We start from the raw sequence: 21,614 nt of genomic DNA, 5'->3' as shown, positions 1-21,614 counted from the left end.
ATAAAAGCGAAGCGACCAAACCAAACCGTTTAAATTGAGTTTGTCACTTTGAGTGGATGAACAGTGGGAACATCCGTTACACAGAAGATTAAATCCTCAGTCCGGAGTTCTGAACATATTAATACAAACCTGTGTATGTGCAAAGGAAAGTGTAACAGAGTCAAAAGCACAAGACAGATGGTGCGATTTGTTGTGGGATGGTTTGGGGGCAGGGAGGGTATTTACTGGTGTATAATCCGCTCTGATGTCACTGTATGCCGAAGGAGGGGTCTGAGATCCGCCGCTCCGCTCGCCTTAATCCCAGTGTGTTGATAAGAACAACCGACGAAGATGAAGGCAAGCCGAAGAGCTCTTCTTCATCGCTTGTTTTCATAACAGGTAAGCATAACGGATGATGCTGTAAACAGCTGTTGTGGTCTCGGATATATGTGGTGTTTCACTAGCGGTAGTAACAGATCGTACAGGAGCTGCACCTGCTGGATGAATTCACTGGGGAGGGATGTGTTTGCCACAGCGCAGGCCCGTTACGTTACGAAATAACAGGCTTTTAACTTTTATTACTGAGGGGAAGTTTCCAAATGACACGGGTAAATCACATTTCGGTGTTTTATTGTCTGTTTAATTGTAGATATCACTAGTTTTTAGTGTTAGAGGCGCCGAAATGTCCAGATGGTTAGCAGTATCTACCTGTGCGTGACTGCAGCAGTGAATAAATGCATCGACAGTCGTGACATTTTGTACGATACACTAAAAACAATACAGTTTTATGTTTTTAGAGGTATTTCTCTGAGATTAAGAGGCAAAATGTTTGTAATGCTAATGCAAAAATACCACAATAATATTCTTTTGAACATATGTGACCCTGGACTTAAGTAGCAAGGGTATATTTGTAGCAATAGCCGAAAATACATTGTAGTCAACATTATCAATTTTTTCTTTTATGCCAAAAATCATTGGGATATTAAGATCATGGTCCATAAAGATATTTTTTAAAATTTCCTACAGTAAATGTATCAAAAATTAATTTTGATTAGTAATATGCATTGCTGAGAACATCTTATAACGATTTTCTCATTATTTTTATTTTTTATTTTTTTTGCACCAAAAATACATTGTAGTCAACATTATCAATTTTTTCTTTTATGCCTAAAATCATTGGTATATTAAGATCATGGTCCATGAAGATATTTTTAAAATTTCCTACAGTAAATGTATCAAAAATTAATTTTGACTAGTAATATGCATTGCTAAGAACATAATATGCATTGCTAAGAACAACTTTAGGCGATTTTCTCATAATAATCAGATTCTAGATTTTCAAATAGTTGTATCTTGGCCAAATATTGTCCTATCCTAACAATACATCAATGGACAACATATTTATTAAGCTTTTAGATTATGTATAAATCTCAGTTAGTTTCCAAAAAATTGACCATTATGACTGGTTTAGTTGTCCAGTTCACATATACAGCCAAATAATAGAATTAACAGAATATATGAAATCTTATGTTAAAACTGTTTACTGCTATTGGGAGATAAATAATAAATAAATAACCTTACTGTAAATATCTATATATTAAACAAGATGTACATGTGTTTTAAAATGTTGTAAACAAAATACGTGTTACAGCTTTCAAGGTTACCTTGAAAGGTTTCAAAAAGCCCTGCCTGATTGATCACATTTGATTATATTTTAGATTTAAATAATTTTTTTCTTTTTTTTTTTTATTACTTTGCATTTAAATAGTTTAGTATATCCTTCTATAGCATCTTTATGTTTATTTATAGTTATGGTCCTTTCAATAAACTTTAATTCAGAATCAGATTTTGCCTTCTGTTTTACTACCTGTATTGTTGAAGTAGATCAGTCTATTTTAAGGTATAGCTTTTAAAAGTTGGTCCATATCTAACTGGGTCCATAACTCTTTTAAGCCGTGGTTATACCCTAGTAAAATAATAATAAATATACAAAAATGTATTTAAAATACATTTATTTCATGCTAAGTATACTGCAAACACATTTGCATATTATGTACTTATTAATAAAACCATGCAATTGTATTTTTAGTATACTAAACTGGTATATTTAAAGTATATTTAAAGTCTGCTAAATTGGAACAACTAATTTTGTACTTAATGCACTTTAATTGTGCGGAAATAGTAATGGAGTCTAACTAAAGATATACTAAAGTATATTTGATTGTGCTAAAGTGAAACTATTGCAAGTATACTTTAGGTAAATTTTAAATATTTTGCATTTAAAGACTGATATTATTTTAAGATCATACAATCCTCATCAATAGCGACATTGAAACATATTTTAGGCTTAATATTAAGAAATGTGAGCCTGGACCACAAAACCAGTCGTAAGTAGCATATTTAAATAGCCAAAAATACATAGTAAAGGTCAACATTTTTCTTTTATGCCAAAAATCATTAGGATACTAAGTAAAAGTCATGTATCATGAAGATATTTTGTAAATTTCATACTGTAAATATATCAAAACGTAATTTTTGATTAGTAATATGCATTGCTAAGAACATCTCACAACTTTAAAGGAAATTTTTCCAGATTTTCAAATAGTATCTCAGCCAAATATTGTCCTATTAAATAAATATTGTCCTATCCGAACAAACCATACATCAATAGAAAGCTTATTGATTCAACTTCCAGGTTATGTATTTTCATAAAAAAATGTACTTTCATAAATCTATAACTTTTTTAATAGGGTAACCACAGCAGTCATTAAAAAATAAATATTTTCAAAAAAAAAAAAAATGTACAAAAAATTTAAACAGGATTTGCATTCAATTTTTTTAAATGAAACTCATCGTACTTTAAACCTGTGTATTATTATTTTATTGTTTGTAATATTTAATTCATATTCTTTTCATTTCATACACAGTTAATTATAGAATGTGAAAAAAAAAATACATTTAGATTTTTTTTTTTTTTTTTTTGGTATTAGTGTATATTGCATTTCCACTTTTTGCCATCTGAAAGTAAGTGAAACCACCTGCCACCAAAACTGCAGAGTGCCTCTATTATGCATGCATGCTCTCAGTTGTAAACAATGCAAAGTAGCTGCACGGTGAAAGTGAAGATCTCTGTTTAAATAGGGAGGTAAATCCCCTGGCTTTGGGTTTTTATGGGAGGGTTGACAGATGAATCTGCTGAACTCCAGGACTGGTGGAGTATACAGCATAACGGCTGCCCACGGTGAGGCCATCTGTGACAGCGTCACTGCCATAAACCACAACTTGGCACAGAAACACAAATGCAATGTGTTACTCTGTCATTATACAGACATATATAAGAGTCACATAGCTGGTTTATATTGATATCTGTTTTTTTGGACATTTTGCAGTTTATCTGTCTCCCATATGTGACCCTGAATCACAAAACTAGTCATATGGCTAAATTTTTTTAAATTGACATTTATACATAATCTGAAAGTTGAATAAATAAGCTTTCCAGTGATGTATGGTTTGGGATAGGACAATATTTGGCTGAAATACAACTGTTTGGAAATCTGAAATAAAATCTAAATATTGAGAAAATCGCCTTTAAAGTTGTCCAAATTAAGTTTTTAGCAATGCATATTACTAATCAAAAATTTAGTTTTGATATATTTACAGTAGGAAATTTACTAAATATCTTTATGGAACATGATCTTTATTTAATATCCTAATGATTCTTGGCATAAAAGAAAAATTGATAATACATAGTGTATTGTTGGCTATTGCCACTAATATATCCATGCGACTTACGACTGGTTTTGTGGTCCAGGGTCACATATGACTTGTTTACCCACATATATTGTTGGATATACTACCTTTATGTTTTCTGGGTGTCATTCAGGCTGTTCAGCAGCATCTAGACAATGAGCAGTGAGTGGGCGGAGCCATGAGCCATAGGGAGGAGCCGGAGGAGGCGGGTCCCAGAGGTCCTCCCCCTCATCGCAGCAAGCAACCCAATGGGACTCCTCTAGAGGGAGGTCGACCCAGATGGAGGCCATGTCAGCTTCACAATCCGGATGCAGAAGGCCAAGGCCACCACCATCATCACCATCAACACTATCATCACCAAGCCAACCAGCACACGTCTGGATCTAGCCGAGCTCCACCGCGTCAACGTAGGCGGCATGTTCCCGGTCAAGCACAACGCAGGCGGGCTGAGAGCGGAGATACAGAAGCTAAAGCTGGCCAACAGCCCAAATCGGGGGCGTCAAGACACCATCGAAGTGGAGAGAAACTCCTTCAGCACAGACATAGACAACAGCACAAAGAGGAAGAAGATGAACAACATGCTGTTAAAACTCCTCCAAAAGAACAAGCTTCTCCAGAGCCATTATCTCCAGAAGATTCCTCTCAAGAACTGCTGACTCCTTCTCCTCAGGATGAACCAATCACTGATAGACAGGATGGAAACAGTCCAGATCTGTCCCATTCATCTGATACACAGGTTGATCGTAATCCAGAACCTTCAATGGAACAGTTGGAGGAGAAGGTTCAATGTGAAGAATCAAAGTTTGCTGAAGAGGAATTGGCGAAAGAGAACCAAGAGCAAGAGTATTTCAGAGAAGCTTCTGAGCAGGACTATGTTCCTCCAAAGTTTGCTTCAAAAAGTCGGCCTGAAAGTAAAAGAACCAGTCCGCTAAGAGTAGACGTTCCACCATTCGCAACATCTCCTCACCACATGATGAGCAAACCTTATTTCCAGTCTCCACGAACCTTCCCCGAGACTCTTCGAAGCTACAACTCAGATCCAAAGTCATACCCTGCTCATTTTAACACGGGTTACGCTCATACAAACAAGGATAAAGGGTTTGAGAGTCCCATGTCACATGCTGAAGACCATCAGGAAGATCTCCCAGACTCTAGTCCTGAAGCCTGCACTGATTCCTACCCACAACTAAGCCCAGATTCTCACTCTGAAGAGACTCCAACAGAATATCATACAGAATCATATCTAACAGATCTTCCTTTAGATCAGATCAGACCTCAAATGTACGAGGAGAACCAGAGTGTGACCACGGATGAGGGTGATTACCAGGAAGACATCGGTCAGCTTAATTCAGTGGGCTCCAGGCTCCACTACTATGATGAACAGTCAGGAGATGAAGCCGAAAGCTCAGGGAGAGTCAGAGCCCAGGTCAGGAAGACGTCAAGCTCGACTAGCCTTTCTCAAGAAGTTCATCCCCAAGAGGAGACTTCGGAAACTACTCAGCTTTCACCTGATTTGCAGGTAGAAGGAATGGAACGACCTGACAAGTCGTCCACTCCATCCCAGGATCAAATAACAGAGTCTTGCAGAGCTACAGGAGATGCTGTTTCCTTGGCCATCAAGGATATCAAGGAAGCCATCGAGGAGGTGAAAACCAAGACGGTGCGTTCGCCCTACACGCCGGACAAGATCACAGAGCCCGTGTGGGTGATGAGACAGGATGTGAGCCCTGTTGAGGAGAACCATCCACAGCCTCAGATTCACTCATATCCACAGTCACCATGTCAGCTATCGCAGTCTTCTCCACAGTATGCGGTGAGTGAATTGTCTGGCATAATTACTATAATTTTTTATGATGAAGTTCCTGAAACTTTATTTAAAGGGAACTCTGGATTTATGACATGTATGGCTTAATATAACATAAATGATGTCTCTTACAGAAATATGTAATAGAAAACCCATTAAAGCAACATTATGACATGAAATGGCTGCTGGCGCTACATGTTGCTATTTTTACTGCAACACAATACACAACTCTGAAAATAAAATACTGATATGATTACCACAGCTACTGAAAGAGCTTACAGGTGGCAATGGAAGTGGCTTAAACCAAATGCCGTACCACCGGTTTTCCTCACAAGGAGTCTAAACACCCTGGATATCGAGTGAAATCCGTGCTGAGAAACTCCTTCAGTGGCTGCGGCTTCTTGACAAGCGTCGGCAAGTTTACATCTTGCCAGGGTGGTATCTAGCGTTTCTTGTCTCTGCCATTTGTAAGCTCTTTCAGTAGTTGTGCCTCAAAGGCATCAGGGCCAAAGTGGAGAGAACAAAGATGTTAGTCTTTAGGACGTTTTACTTGTTCATGGGCATCTTCCCATTCTTTGCTCCTCTTCTTATCGCTTGAAAAGCAGTGAAGACTTAAATCACTTCTCTAGTACACTGCAAAAAATGCTTTTCTTACTTTGATTTTTTTGGTCTTGTTTCCAGCCAAAATATCAAAAAATTCTTAAATAAAGGATTTTCTAGACAAGTAAAAATTATTTTCTTGTTTTCAGAAAAAAAACAAGTCAAAATTAATCAAGTTTTTACTTAGAACAAGCAAAATAATCTGCCAATCTGGTAAAAAAAAATAAGATTATTTTGCTTACCCCATTCGCAGATTATTTTGCTTGTTTCAAGCAAAAAAACACTTGATTTTGACTTGTTTTTTCTAAAAACAAGACAATAATTTTTACTTGTCTAAAAAATCCTTCTTGATTTAAGAATTTTTAATCATTTTTATAGTTGTGTTGCGGTAATAATAGCAACAGTTAGCGGCAGTAGCTCACTAAGTGCAGCCATTTCACGTCATTGAAATAATGGCACTCCCAAAGTCTAAAATAAGTATAAAACAATGTGGATTTTTTAAATAACATAAGACTTTAATGAGTCTTAATACCCAGGGTTCCCTTTCAATAGCCCACAATTAGACTTATTTGCAAAATGCCACCAACGTTTTTGTAGTTTTTATTGTACAAGCACAGACATAAAGTACATTTCTGTCAAGACAACTCTCTGAGAGTTTAGCATGGTAATATGCATGACAATGTTAGTGTGTTTGGTCTTGGTGAAATAGATCAGCTTCACTGCTGCGCCTGCAGCAGAGCAAGTTCAGAAACAGGTGGAGCTGGGGAAGTGGAGGGTTTCTAAAGTGTGCTGCAACTGCTACAGCAAGCACTAGCCGAGTATTTGAATGTTGAACAGCAAGCCGCGCCATGTAAATAAAACCAAGCTTACCAAGTGATTCAAATAATGTATTTACACTGAAACTTTTACTTTTGTGTGGTGTGTGGTAATAATGCAACTTTTTCCAATAATATTTTCCTATACCTTCTATTTTACAGGCTCCAATTCAAGATGCTGAACTTCCTTTGGGAGCAGAATCCTCTGGAGTACATCATCAGGACCAGGATCTAGACGTCAGTCCCAGTGTGCCAAATGAAGAGGTGAATTATAATACTGGACTTGCAGTATCATATTTATGATTAATTATTTATCCCTATTTCTTACAGTTTTACTGTAAATTGTAGTAATATTGTGTTTCTGGTTTGCAGACGAGAAGAAATTTGGCCTCTTTCCCTACATATGTTGATGGTGAGTTTAAGGAAACCAGGCTTTTGTTATACTGGTCAAATAATTTATTACTCTGCATAATCTTGTAACATTGTAAGCCATCTTTACATCTATACAAATTCATTAGATTTCAGTTCAATGTAAATCTCACATTCTCACAAAGTTTGTCAAAATTATGTCTAGGTATATTATTTATACATGTTAATAAATTGTATTTTAAGTATTATTTTGTATACTATTTAAATGTTATGCAAGTAGTTTTTATATTGTTAACATTTTTGTTTTTAGGACTATTATGATTTATAAGTAAACATGAGGAATGTATTCCTTGTTATTATGATTCATCAGGAATTTATTATCCTGCATACTCTTGTAAGATTATAATCCATCTTTACAACTATAAAAAATATATTTAAATGTATTTAAAGTTATAACTATTAAATATGTTAAAAAAATATATCCAGGTTATATTTCCAAAAGTGAATTTAGAACTAATGCATATTATTTTCAATACTATTTTAAAATCTGCATGAACCAGAAATTACTGCCAACTTTATTTCAGTGTAATGATCGGAATTTGATTAAAGATTACCAAGACAAAAATTTTTTTTTCAGAGGATTAACTTGCACGGATTAATTGCTATTATAAAATATAATATTATATTTTATCTTATTTCAGTTCTTAGAAATAAAGTCAGAACTCTTTCTTACAATTCTGAGAAAATTATATCTCGCAATTCTGACTTTATAACCCGCAATTTTGAGTTTACGTCATGCAATTCTAACTTTATTTCTCAAAATTGTGAGTTTATATCAGGCAATTCTGACTTTATAACTTGTAATTGTGAGTTTATATCAGGCCATTCTGACTTAATTTCTCAGAATTGTGAGTTTATATCACACAATTCTGACTTTATAACTCACTATTCTGACTTTTTCTCAGAATTATGAGTTTATCTCGCACTTCTGACTTCATAACTCGGTATTTTTAGTTTATAACACACAATTCTGACATTATTTCTCAAAATTGTGAGTTTACTGTATATCAGGCAATTCTGACTTTATAACTTGTAATTGTGAGTTTATATCAGGCCATTCTGACTTTATTTCTCAGAATTGTGAGTTTATATCACACAATTCTGACTTTATAACTCACTATTCTGACTTTTTCTCAGAATTATGAGTTTATCTCGCACTTCTGACTTCATAACTCGGTATTTTTAGTTTATATCACACAATTCTGACATTATTTCTCAAAATTGTGAGTTTATATCTTGCCATTATGACTTTATAACCCACAATTTTGAGTTAATATCCCGCAATTCTGACCTTTTCTTTTAGAATTGTGTTCATATCTCTCAATTCTGACTTTCTGTCCAGCAATTTTCAATTTATATCAGGCAATTCTGACTTTTTTTTTTTAGAATTGTGAGTTTATATCTCCCAATTCTGACTTTTTAACTAACAATTGGAAGTTTATATCACGCACTTCTGACTTTATTTCTCAGAGTTATGAGTTTACATCTCAATTCTGACTTTGTAACCTGCAATCTTCAGTTTATATCATGCAATTCTGACTTTTTTTCTTAGATTTGTTCATCTCTCAATTCTGACTTTATAACCTGCAATCTTCAGTTTATATCAGGCAATTCTGACTTTTTTTTTCCTCAGAAGTGTGAGTTTATATCTCCCAATTCTGACTTTATAACCCGCAATTTTGAGTTTATATCATGCAATTCTGACTTTTTTTCTTAAATTTGTTCATCTCTCAATTCTGACTTTATAACCTGCAATCTTCAGTTTATATCAGGCAATTCTGACTTTTTTTTTCCTCAGAAGTGTGAGTTTATATCTCCCAATTCTGACTTTATAACCCGCAATTTTGAGTTTATATCACGCAATTCTGACTTTTTTTTCTTGGAATGTGTGCTTATATCTCGCAATTTTAAGTTTATATCACGCAATTCAGATTTTTTCTCAGAATTGTGTTCATATTTCACAATTTTAACTTTATAACTCGCAATTGTGAGTTTATATCAGGCAATTCTGACTTTATAACTCACAATTTTGAGCTTATATCACGCAATTCTGACTTTTTTCCTCAAAACTGTCATCTCATTTTTTGTCATCTCATCTATCTCACCATTCTGACTTTATAACTCGCAATTGTGAGTTTATATCAGGCAATTCTGACTTTTTTTCTTAGAATTGTGTTCATGTCTCTCCATTCTGACCATATAACTCACAATTTTCAGTTTATATCATGCAATTCTGACTTTATTTCTCTGAGTTGTGAGCTTATATCTCAATTCTGACTTTATAACTTGCAATTGTGAGTTTATGTCAGGCAATTCTGATTATTTCTCAGAATTGTGAGTTTATATCTCATAATTCTGACTTTGTAACTATATAACGCAATTGTGAGTTTGTATCTCACAATTCTTTTTTTCTCAGAAAAAAAATCCCACCTCCCTTTTTTAATTTTTTTATTCTGTGGTGGAAACAGGCTTCCATAGTTTAGCCTTTTTTCTGAAGAAAAAAAAAGAAGATTCCAGACCTGAGATTTTGATTCCTGTGGGAATGACAAAACATTTAGAGGGATCCCATTGATTTGCATCCTAAAAATAATGCACAATAACAAGTGTAATGTTCTGTTGTGTTAACAGTCTGCCTGTTTCCACAGTTCCTGGCCCGTGTGACCCGGAGGATTTGATTGACGGCATCATATTTGCCGCAAACTACCTGGGTTCCACCCAGCTGCTGTCAGAGAGGACGCCCACAAAGAGCGCCCGCATGCAGCAAGCCCAGGAGGCCATGAGCCGCGTCCGGGTGAGAAACGCACCCGCATATATAGACCAGGGACGCCCCGCTGGAGTTTCCTCTGGTGTACCAATTATTTGATGTCCCTGTCTGTTCTCGTTTTAGTGCGTGCTCAAACATGTACACAGCAATACCTCAGTCAGTCAGTAACATCATGATTCATCTGAGGTTATGTGAGGTTACGGATGAAAAACATGTCACAAATATCTCTGGATATCCAGCATCCGTGTGCTAACAAACAAATATGAGTGACAGTTAGTTGATTGTGAGAGTCAGTTTTGTCTCTGGGGCCACTGGTGTCACTCTGATCACTGACCAAATTTTGATAGTGTTTCCCACAAACCTTCAGCCTATCACAATACCAACATCCCACCCACTCCGTCCCCCCTTCAGCCAAATGACCCTGTTTTCTATCATCTGGGCGTGTCTGTCATCTCCAAACCAATCGTGGCGCGTGCACCATGTCCTTTTATGTTTGTAGGCTTTATTTGACCGTTCTCTGTTTTTATTTGTCCCTTGTCGAGCAGACAGCCCAGACACAGGCCAAAATCAGAAATAAGGTACGCTGTTTGTTCTTGTATACTTGCGGATCTGCAGTGTCATGTACTTTTTGCTGTTCTTTTGTCTTGTATGCGTTGTTAGATTACAAGAAGCAAGGAATTGAAATCTAACAGCTAACAGTCTCTGATGCTGAACACTTGTACTATCTGGAGACTAGAGAGTGGTGTATATGATAGTACAGGAAGTGTTGTGCTATTTTAAGAGTAATAACTGTTTGTCTTTCTCTACAGTATCAGCAGGGCTCTGAGAGTGGGCCGCCGGCCAGCACCGAAGTGGACCTCTTTATATCGACGCAGAGGATCAAAGTGCTCAGTGCTTACACACAGGTGCGCAACACTCTTTGAATCACTTTCATGCTTGTCTCACTTTGAATTCGCTGTTTAAAAATGAATGAGAGACGAGCTTCACATGTCTTGTCACTATAGACGCAGTCTGGCTTTTTAGAACTGGCTATTTAGTCTGACCGGCATGTGAAGCAACTGCTGTTTTTTTACATTTCTATGTAAAAATGTAATTTATTTTGATATTTTTATTAGAAAGTTAAGTCAAAAATGTTGAGGTGATACAAATGTCCTGATATCATAATGAAGAAAATTTGAAACAGAAAAGAAATTTGACTGAAATAATGAACATTTTCCTTTTATTCTGATTACCATTATGCAAAAATTAATAAATCAATGATTTTTTTTTGCAATTGTAAGAAGTATTTGATATTTTCTGATTTAAATTATATATATACACACACTACCAGTCAAAAGTTTTTGAACAGTACGATTTTTTATGTTTTTTTAAGAAGTCTCTTCTGTTCACTAAGCCTGCATTCATTTGATCCAAAGTACAGCAAAAAATGTTAAATATTTTTACTATTTAAAATATCTATTTTCTATGGAAGCCCGTTTCCTCCACTGACTAAAAAATAAAAAAAGTTGTGACTTATCTCACAATTCTGACTTCATTTCTCAGAATTGTGAGATATTAACTCACAATTGCGTGTTATAAAGTCAGAATTGCAAGATATAAACTCGCAATTCTGAGAAATAAAATCAAAATTGCGTGATATGAATTCTGTGAACATATCAGTCCTTTTTCCTCAGAACCGGACTTTATAACTTGCAATTGCGAGTTTATATCTCACAAAAAAAAAGTCAGAATTGGAAGATACAAAGTCGCAATTGCGAGAATAAAGCTTCTGACTTTATTTCTCGCAATTGTGTTTTTATATCTCATAGTTCTGAGAAAAAAGTCAGAATTGCTAGATACACAATTCTGAATTTATATCTCTCAATTTTGACTTTATAACTTGCAATTGTACGTTTATATCTCACAGTTCTGAAAAAAAAATAGGAATTGCGAGATGGAAACTCAAAATTGCAAGAAAAATTTATTTTTTATTTTTTATTCAGTGGCAGAAACGGGCTTCTATAGATTTCTATTTGAATGTATTTTAAAATGTAATTTATTTCTGTGATTTCAAATCTGAATTTTTAGCATCATTACTCCAGTCACATGATCCTTCAGAAATTTTTCTAATATTCTGATTTGCTGCTCAAAAAATATTTATTATTATTATTATGTCAAAAAAAGCTGAATGCAATTTTTTTCAGGTTTCTTTGATGAAAAGTTCAGAAGAACAGCATTTATCCGAAATAGAAATCTTTTGTAACATTATAAATGTCTTTAAATGTCCCCCCCCCACCCCCCACCCAAAAATTATACTGACTCCAAGCTTTTGAATAGTATAGTGTATAAATGTTACAAAAGCTTTTTATTTCAGACAAATGCTAATCTTTGGATCTTTCTATTTATCAAAGAATTGTAGAAAAATGTATTCAACTGTTTTAAATATTGATAATATTAGAATATTAGAATGATTACTGAAGGATTTTGTGACACTGAAGACTGGAGTAATGATACTGAAAATTCAGCTTTGATCACAGGAATAAATTACATTTTAATATATATTCAAATAGAAAACACTTATTTTAAATTGTAAAAATATTTAAACATTTTTATTGTTTTTGCTGTACTTTTTAATTAAAGAAATGCTGGCTTTGTGAGCAGAAGAGACTCCATTAAAAAACATTAAAACCATAAAAAAAAACAGGAAGTGATGTAATAGAGAGCGACCCCTACATGAATGTGTGTCAACATCAGTGATCTCTAAAATATCACAATTCTTCGGTTTCTTAACAAGGCAAGGTTTGTTCAAGTTCAATGTCATGGGGTGCAACTGCCCAAAATGACTAATTCATGATATTTACAAAAATACTTGTTACATTAAACATTTTAATTAAAAACTATTTTTAGTTGACATAGTAGTTAAAGCCACCTAATGTAAAGTGGGACCCTATATTTTTCATTTAATTTGTTGTGGACACTTGTTGACCCAAATCTACAGTTTCAGGAATAACCCTCAATCGCTTTGATGAAATGTTTGACTTTTCAAACAACCAAACTAACCGTCTCCATCTTGACAGGACACCATGATGGACCATCCGCTGAGGACCATCTCGTACATCGCTGACATCGGGAACATGGTTGTGCTGATGGCTCGCAGGAAGATGATTCGCTCCCAGAGCGCACAGGAGAACTTAGACAGCGCAGAACCGCAGCACACAAACCCAGCACACGACGACCGCCAGCAGTACAGGATGATCTGCCATGTGTTTGAGTCAGAGGATGTAAGTGTCAGAACTCTCACACCATGTACTTCATGCAAGAATGCTCATTTTTGATGTTTCTTGTATTTCCGTCGTTGTTTCTCTCTGCCAGGCTCAGTTAATTGCTCAGTCCATCGGTCAGGCCTTCAGTGTGGCGTATCAGGAGTTTTTGAGAGCCAATGGCATTGATCCAGAGGATCTGAGCCAGAGAGAGTACAGCGACCTGCTCAATACTCAGGACATGTACAACGACGACCTCATTCACTTCTCCAAGTCTGAAAACTGCAGAGATGTAAGTTCACCTGTGATAGTATTTCAGTATTTCAGTTATTGATTTTTGTTTTTTCATTTTTTTCCCAATTAGGATTTTCCAATGGCCAAATCTTTATTCCTGAAAAGACTATTATGCCTAATATGTGTGTGCAGCCCTGCAAAGTAGTAGCAGTTATTTATCATTGCTAAGCTAAAACCTGCAACTGCATTGTTTCAACCCTGTTTGAAGATCATATACTTTGAAATGTGAAATATATATATTTAAATTTACTGGGGGAATTCTGGTGTGTTTTCATTTATTATATGTGACCCTGGACCACAAAACCAGTCTTAAGTCGCTGGGGTATATTTGTAGCAATAGCCAAAAATACATTGCATGGGTCAAAATTATTGATTTTTCTTTTATGCCAAAAATCATTTGGAAATTAAGTAAAGATCATGTTCCATGAAGATTTTTTGTAAAATTCCTACTGTAAATGTATCAAAATGTAATTTTTGATTTGTAATATGCATTGTTAAGAACCTAATTTGGACAACTTTAAAGGTGATTTTCTCAGTATTTTGATTTTTTTGCACCCTCAGATTCCTCATTTTCAAATAGATGTATCTCGGCCAAATATTGTCCTATCCTAACAACCCATACATCAATAGAAAGCTTATTTAGTGAGCTATCATATGATGTATACATCTCAGTTTTGTAAAATTTAACCTTATGACTGGTTTTGTGGTCCAGGGTCACATATCATACATATAAAAATGTTTGAAAACATTGACCAACATTCAACTTAAAAGAATTGAATACAAATTCTGAAAATGGCTAATATAGGAAATATTACAGTACATATTACTCCAAAAGAAGTTTGCCAAAAGAAAACAATTTTCTTGGTTCATATATCAGAGTTGAAATAAGAAATGAAGCTTTGGAAAATGTAAAGTACAATTTAAGCATAATAAGAGAAAAACATACCTTGATTGAAATGTGGTAAAAAATATGTGGTAAAACTATCAGTGTTTCAATTATGAAAAGGTTTTAAAGCGGGAATGTGTATGGCACAACAGAAACTAGAGACAAAAACATTTTACATTCCCATAATATGCAGTAATTAAAAAAATATTTTTGATGTTTAAATGTATTCTTGTGACAGTGATTTGAATGTTTTTTCATCTAGATCAGTGGTTCTCAAACTTTTTACACTTGGTACCACCTGAGAAAATACTTGGCTCTCCAAGTACCACCTAATGACCAACATTAAAGTACAGTAGCGGAGTAGGCCAAAGTTTTCATGAAAAACATTTTAAAAGTTTTATTTAACAAGTTTATTTAATATTGTTGGCCACGGTAACAATCATACACAGATGGAACACTGTGTTTAAAATTGGAAAATCATAAACTTTACTTAAATAAAAAAATCAATTAAAATGCACTGCATATGAAAATTAATCATTGTAATAAAATAAATATAAAACAAATCTTCAATGTTATTTGAAACTGTACTTAAAATTTAAATAAAACTGTGCTGTGCTGAAATGTTACTGTACTTGACTTCAAAAAACAAAACACAAAAATCAAAACAGGCTATGCCTAACTGCAGTTCTTGTTTCTCAGCTAACGTTACCCAGAAACACTTGCGGATTTTTAAAATTATTAACTTATTTATTGTCTTAATTTCCTTCCATTTTTTGTCATCGGTTGATAGTTTTTTTTTTTCATACATTCTCATATATTAAATCGTGTTTCACCTTTTAAATGTATTTTATTTTATTTTAGTATAAGTATTATTTTGCGTACCACTAGAGGGAGCCCGCGTACCACTAGTGGTACGCGTACCACAGTTTGAGAAAGGCTGATCTAGATGAACTGGTTGTAGTCTTAAAAAATGTCATGTGGTTTGACCATGATTTATATTAAAATTAATACATTTTCATAATCTCATATGTTTGTTCTACAATTTCAGAGTTGCCTTCTTAAATGTAGTTATTTTGGACTTATGGACTCATTTTACCTGTAAATTGCATAGAGCTGATAGAAATCTTTTTTAAAATACCATTAACTTAAGCATACTGTAGCAGTGATTCAATATTTCAGAAATTAGACTTTTTTTATTTTTAATTTAGTACAGTTATTGTTATTATTGGTCGCACCACAAGATGAGTAGTCGCTCCAAATGACAGACATTATACAACTAAAATCTATTTAAAGACACGTGTGAAAAGTGCAGCACATTAACTGCATGCATTGCATTATTTCTGAACGTTGCTCAATCTTGGCTGCTAAATTGACCCTTCGCCGGGTGTTTAATTAACAGGTGATCTGACCAATCAATGCCGAATTCATCATTTTTGTCCAAAAAACAAACCAGACAGGAGAGTAGATTAACGTCAGGGGACTTGAAGTGACAGGAATATTTTATTTCTAAAATGTTTAAAGTAAAAATAATTAGTCAAATTCTGCTTCTTATTACTGTTTTTTAATTTTTTTTAATTTTTTAGTTTTATTAGATTATGCAAATGTACGTTCTTAAGGTTCTGAGATGTTCATGCTGTCACATCTTTCTTACAGTAGAAAATGTTAAAAATTTCCAAATTGGGAAGAGAGTTACAAACTTGCTAGATGCTTCAATGGGTTCTTGGCAAATTGGTATATAATGCAATGTCCTATCTTTGAATGGATTTCAACATAAAAGTCCTAAAATGGTAGTTTCTTGATGGTCGCACCACATGATATTTCATAAAATGGTCATCATCGGACAAAGTTTGTTTGGATATTATGATGGAAATATAAATACAAATGCTTTGCAATTTTTTATAGGATTACAAAACACTTTGGAAATCATGCCAAATAGTGCAGACAATTATTCTGAATAAATAATAAAGGGTAATTTCAAGGATGTTTAAAAAACGAAGAAGTTATGGCCGGACAGTCGCACCACATGATATTTTAACACTTTGAATAACAGAAAAAATAACAACAACTAATGTTTTTTGAAAAGTTAAAGTGAGCACATACTTCTTATATATGGCATCTTTTTTTATGCATTTAAACCAATTTTTAACAAAAAAATGCAATCATTGACCCTTGAAACAACCTCAGCTTTCCAATTTTGTTTTTTCCTTTTTTGTTGTTAAGTTTAAACAATAAATACTGTTTTGTGTTTCTTTAATATGTCGTGACAGATTGGTGTAGCGCCTCAGTTAAAGCGGCACATAATCTTATTATTTATTCCTATATACTAGTTATAGCACAAAATAAACGTGACTGAACATCAGAAGGTATCTTGTTTCAACTGCGGAAATACGTCAGTTCACGCCATTTTTCAAGTTCACCGACAATAATCAACTCTCCTGTCTGGTTTGTTTGTCAGACAAAATTCACTTTTATGATTGGTCAGATTACCTATCAGTCTAACTTCAGGCGAATGGTCAATTGGAATACAAATCAGACACAAATGGTTTATAATAACTATATCATGTTCTATACATTCTTCAGCAGGCATTACATCTTCACTAAATAAAATCACTGCTAGAGTACATTTAAAAAATGAACCAGTATTGTGTGAGCACACTGCCTCAGTATTTCAGATATGTTTGTGTGTTTGTGTCAGGTGTACATAGAGAAGCAGAAAGGTGAGATTCTTGGTGTGGTGATCGTAGAGTCCGGCTGGGGCTCCATCCTTCCCACGGTCATCATCGCCAGCCTGATGCACGGCGGACCCGCGGCCAAGTCTGGAAGACTCAACATCGGCGATCAGATCATGACTGTCAACGGCACCAGTCTGGTGGGACTGCCACTCTCCACATGCCAGAGCATCATTAAAGTACGACTTGTTTTCTTTTACTATCGTTCACGTCTTTTATTACATCTGCGTATAGCCTTTAGCTTAAGCTTTAGCAATTTAGGCTCAACATAAAACATTGATTCCAAAGGAGTTTGATGTCAGCATGTTGCTAGTCTAATGACTCAATACTCACACAAATGTTTTGTAGAATGACTGTTACCAAAGTCGCTTTAAGGCAAGTCATGTTACTCGGCGGCCATCTTTGAAACGTTACTCGGGCAGGCAAGTGCAGCTCCTATCTGTTTGAATGGGGAAACATCAAATTCTCCAAAACTGTTCACCAAGCTTATGATTCAATTTCATATTTTAAATCACCAACGAAATCCGACAAGATCTGCCTCATAAATATGGTTCCTTGTGCTCCAATAGCGTTAAAAAAACGCTTATTTTTCTGGCTAAATGAGCCAGTGCGCATGTGCAGTATTGAGCGCATGTCTTAGAGCGCCGATTGTTTCTATAGCAACCGGGACTTCTAACTGCAGCTGACTTTACTAATCAACGATTGGCTCTTTCATTAAGAAGGCAGGGGCTTCGCGGCCATAATGAGCGTTGCATTTTTCCCCATTCAAAACTATATGAGTGACATGTCTTGGGTATTCTATAGTCTTTGCTATTACTCTGCTATCTTGGGTATATTTTTTCATTTATAGTAGATTGGTGTGGATTTTCGGGTTGCCTTTTTTCTCAAATGGTACTTATTGTGTGTTCAGGGGCTGAAGGCTCAATCCAGGATCAAGATGAACATCGTCAGGTGTCCTCCTGTGACCATGGTCCTCATTCGCAGACCAGACCTGCGCTATCAGCTGGGTTTCAGTGTGCAGAATGGCATTGTGAGTATTCACATTAAAACATCAGACATGTGTTGTGAGTTTCTGTGATGACAGAGTTTCTGATAGCGATTGTGTTGTGTTCAGATCTGTAGTCTGATGCGAGGGGGGATCGCAGAGAGAGGAGGGGTCCGCGTCGGCCATCGGATCATCGAGATCAACGGTCAGAGCGTAGTGGCCACACCTCACGAGAAGATCGTTCATATCCTGTCAAACGCTGTGGGAGAGGTAAAGATCCGCATATGTGAAAGAACTGTTTGTTTGGAGAACACACCTGAGGGCGTGCGTTACAGTGATTTTACCACAGACAACAAGTTTTAAATTGTTGATTAACTGTATGGCAGAGACTTTATTTTGATTATTAATACATTTCAAGATGTATTCCATATTGATTGGCTTTCATCATATTACTATTACCACCATTTTATAACAGTAGTTTAGCACCTGAGGGTGTGCGTTACAGTGATTTTACCACAGACGACAAGTTTTAAATGGCTGATGAACTGTTTGGTAGAGACTTTATTTTGATTATTAATACATTTCAAGATGTATTCCATATTGATTGGCTTTCATCATATTACTATTACCACCATTTTTATAACAGCAGTATAGCACCTTAGGGTGTGCGTTACAGTGATTTTACCACTATAACAAGTTTTAAATTGCTGATGAACTGTATGGCAGAGACTTAATACATTTCAAGATGTATTTTTGGTAACACTTTAGAATAAGGAACACTTATTAACTATTAACTACGACTTTTCCCTCAATAAATTCCTAATTTGCTGCTTATTAATAGTTAGTAAGCTAGTTGTTAAGTTTAGGTATTGGGTAGGATTAGGGATGTAGAATAAGGTCATGTAGAATAAGGCATTAATATGTGCTTAATTAGTACTAATAAATGGCTAAAATTCTAGTAATATGCATGCTAATAAGCAACTAGTTAAGAAACCGTAAAATAAAGTGTTACCGTATTTTTATATTGATTGGCTTTCATCACATTACTATTACCACCATTTTATAACAGTAGTACAGCACCTGAGGCTGTGTGTTACAGTGATTTTACCACAGACGATAAGTTTTAAATTGCTGATGAACTGTATGGCAGAGACTTTATTCTGATTATTAATAAATTTCAAGATGTATTTCATATTGATTGGCTTTCTTCATATTACTATTACCACCATTTTACAACTAGTACTGTACCTAAGGGTGTGCGTTACAGTGATTTTACCACAGACAACAAGTTTATATAATTAAAAAGATATGTTCACTTCATTTAGGCAATTGAGATTTAGAGATACTATTTTAGTTTTTAAGAATTTTTTGAATCATATATTTTCTTTATTTTGTTTGTATATTTTTTGTATATTTAGTAATTTTGTTGCATTTTGTTAGTATTTCTTTTAATTTGTTTATATCATTTTTATTTATTTATTTCTTAATTATTATTATTATTATACATTTTTTCTTTTCAATTTTAGTGTTCCCTGCCAAAAAAAAGCTAAAGCTAAAAAGCTAAAATCAGCCAGGTATTTTACGAAGTTGAAGAAAATTAAAATTAGAAAAGTTTTTTATTTCAGTAAAATTTAAAAAACGCTGTGTAAATGAACAGCCAAAACGAATGAACATTTTAAGTAAAAATATATTTGCATAAACGCACACTTATAAACCCAGCTGTTTACATTTTTGATGATAGCATGATGCTACGCTAATGGTTTAATAATCTTAAAAATATGACGCACACATGAATGGATATCCAGTGCAGGTGAATAATGTAATGTGTTTTTATTTATTTTTTGTCAGATCCATATGAAGACTATGCCTGCAGCCATGTACCGCCTGCTCACAGCCCAGGAACAACCCGTCTACATCTGACACTCTGCAGGGCTACAACACCACTTCACCTCCACACATGAGCTGATCCAGAGTTATTATTTATTGAGAGATTAATATAAGTGTTTACAGATTTATTTAACTGGATGTATGTATTTATTTATTATTCCATTAGTGCATAAACCAAACCATTCCAGCACCATGTGACCTGCCTTAATCTCTCTGGTCTGACGGATCTCTGAACGCCTGCTATCATTCCACCGGCATTAGTACCAAAGAGAAATTAATGGATATTCGATCAGGTGCCCGACACACGACTGGACCTACAGTAAACTATCACAGAGATCAATGGCACTGAGCACAGTAACACAGCAACATTATAATTTAACTCTTATCGACACAGATCTGATGTACTGAGCTGTACTGTTGTCATCAATCAACTCAAAGTAAAGGAACCAATGAACTATTTACATTTGTTTGTTTTCATTAAAGGTGTACATTTTATGTTTTCTATTGCTGTGGGGTTGATAGGTTTAATTTCTGGTTACTCTGTTCTTAAATAAATAAAGATTTGGTGGGTCTCTAAACATTCAACACAGATGTGGGTTTAACAGAAAACACTCTTGCAAGCCCTGTTATGAATGGAACCCATCTTGGAAAACCTCTGTATGACCCTGACCACTGTAGTGTAACTTCTAGTGTTTCAGGGTGTTACTGAACCTCTAATAGCCTTGGCCATCTCTTTAGAGAGCAACAATTCTAATTCTCAAATCTTTGCAATTAGATGCCATGTTGAACATCCTGTGGTCAGTATGAGAGAGTTGTCAAGTAGACAAAAACATAAACACGATGAATAGGACATACTGCTGTTATCACGTAGGGTGTACTCACTTTTGTTGCCAGCTATTTGGACAATAATGGCTGTATGTTGAGTTATTTTCAGAGAACAGTAAATCTATATTGCTATACAAGCTGCACATTGACTACTTTAAAATATGTCCAAGTTTCATTTCTATAGTATTCTCCCTTATGCAGATATACACTGTGTGCATAATTATTAGGCACGTTGATATTGTGGTCATATTTTTTTTTTTCAAGCACATTTGACCAATTCCAAACCACATCAATCTTTATAACTACTATTCATTTTGTATTTAATTATTTATAAGTGATATATAATTGTCCATGAAAGCTGGAAGTGAAAAACTTCTTATATTCAGGTGTGCAGAATTATTAGGCACATTTTCTTTTACAGATAAAATGAGCCAAAAAAGAGATTTACCTCAAAAACTATTAAATGCCCATGAGAAGGATGCAATACTGGAATTTGCAAAGTTAAGGCATGACCACCGGACAGAAAAACGCTCGTTGCGTCTGTTTTGTCAGAAAAAACAGGTGGAGGTGAAAAGATGTATGTTAGTTGCATTAGATATGAAACCATCAGGAACCATTTAGTCTCCAG

The 21,614-nt window shown here is 34.8% G+C and overlaps 1 protein-coding gene across 2 annotated transcripts; it reads left to right on the top strand.

Annotated features, from left to right (window-relative positions):
• The first annotated feature begins 236 nt into the window (after positions 1-236).
• apba1b (amyloid beta (A4) precursor protein-binding, family A, member 1b) lies at positions 237-20,622 on the top strand. Of its 2 annotated transcripts, XM_073829958.1 has the most exons (13): positions 237-378; positions 3,863-5,542; positions 7,111-7,212; positions 7,321-7,360; positions 10,023-10,168; positions 10,687-10,719; positions 10,951-11,046; positions 13,198-13,401; positions 13,493-13,672; positions 17,256-17,468; positions 18,200-18,319; positions 18,404-18,544; positions 20,123-20,622. In XM_073829958.1, the coding sequence occupies exons 2-13, from the start codon at positions 3,908-3,910 to the stop codon at positions 20,192-20,194; spliced, it is 2,982 nt and encodes a 993-aa protein (XP_073686059.1). In that variant the 5' UTR covers positions 237-378; positions 3,863-3,907; the 3' UTR covers positions 20,195-20,622. The 2 variants fall into 2 exon arrangements, with proteins under 2 accessions (XP_073686059.1, XP_073686060.1); XM_073829959.1 differs by lacking the exon at positions 10,687-10,719.
• The last annotated feature ends 992 nt before the right edge of the window (positions 20,623-21,614 follow it).

The sequence above is a fragment of the Garra rufa genome, chromosome 23 (assembly GCF_049309525.1).
Source record: "Garra rufa chromosome 23, GarRuf1.0, whole genome shotgun sequence".
Taxonomy (NCBI): Eukaryota; Metazoa; Chordata; class Actinopteri; order Cypriniformes; family Cyprinidae; genus Garra; species Garra rufa.
This window is presented reverse-complemented; position numbering and strand designations above follow the sequence as displayed.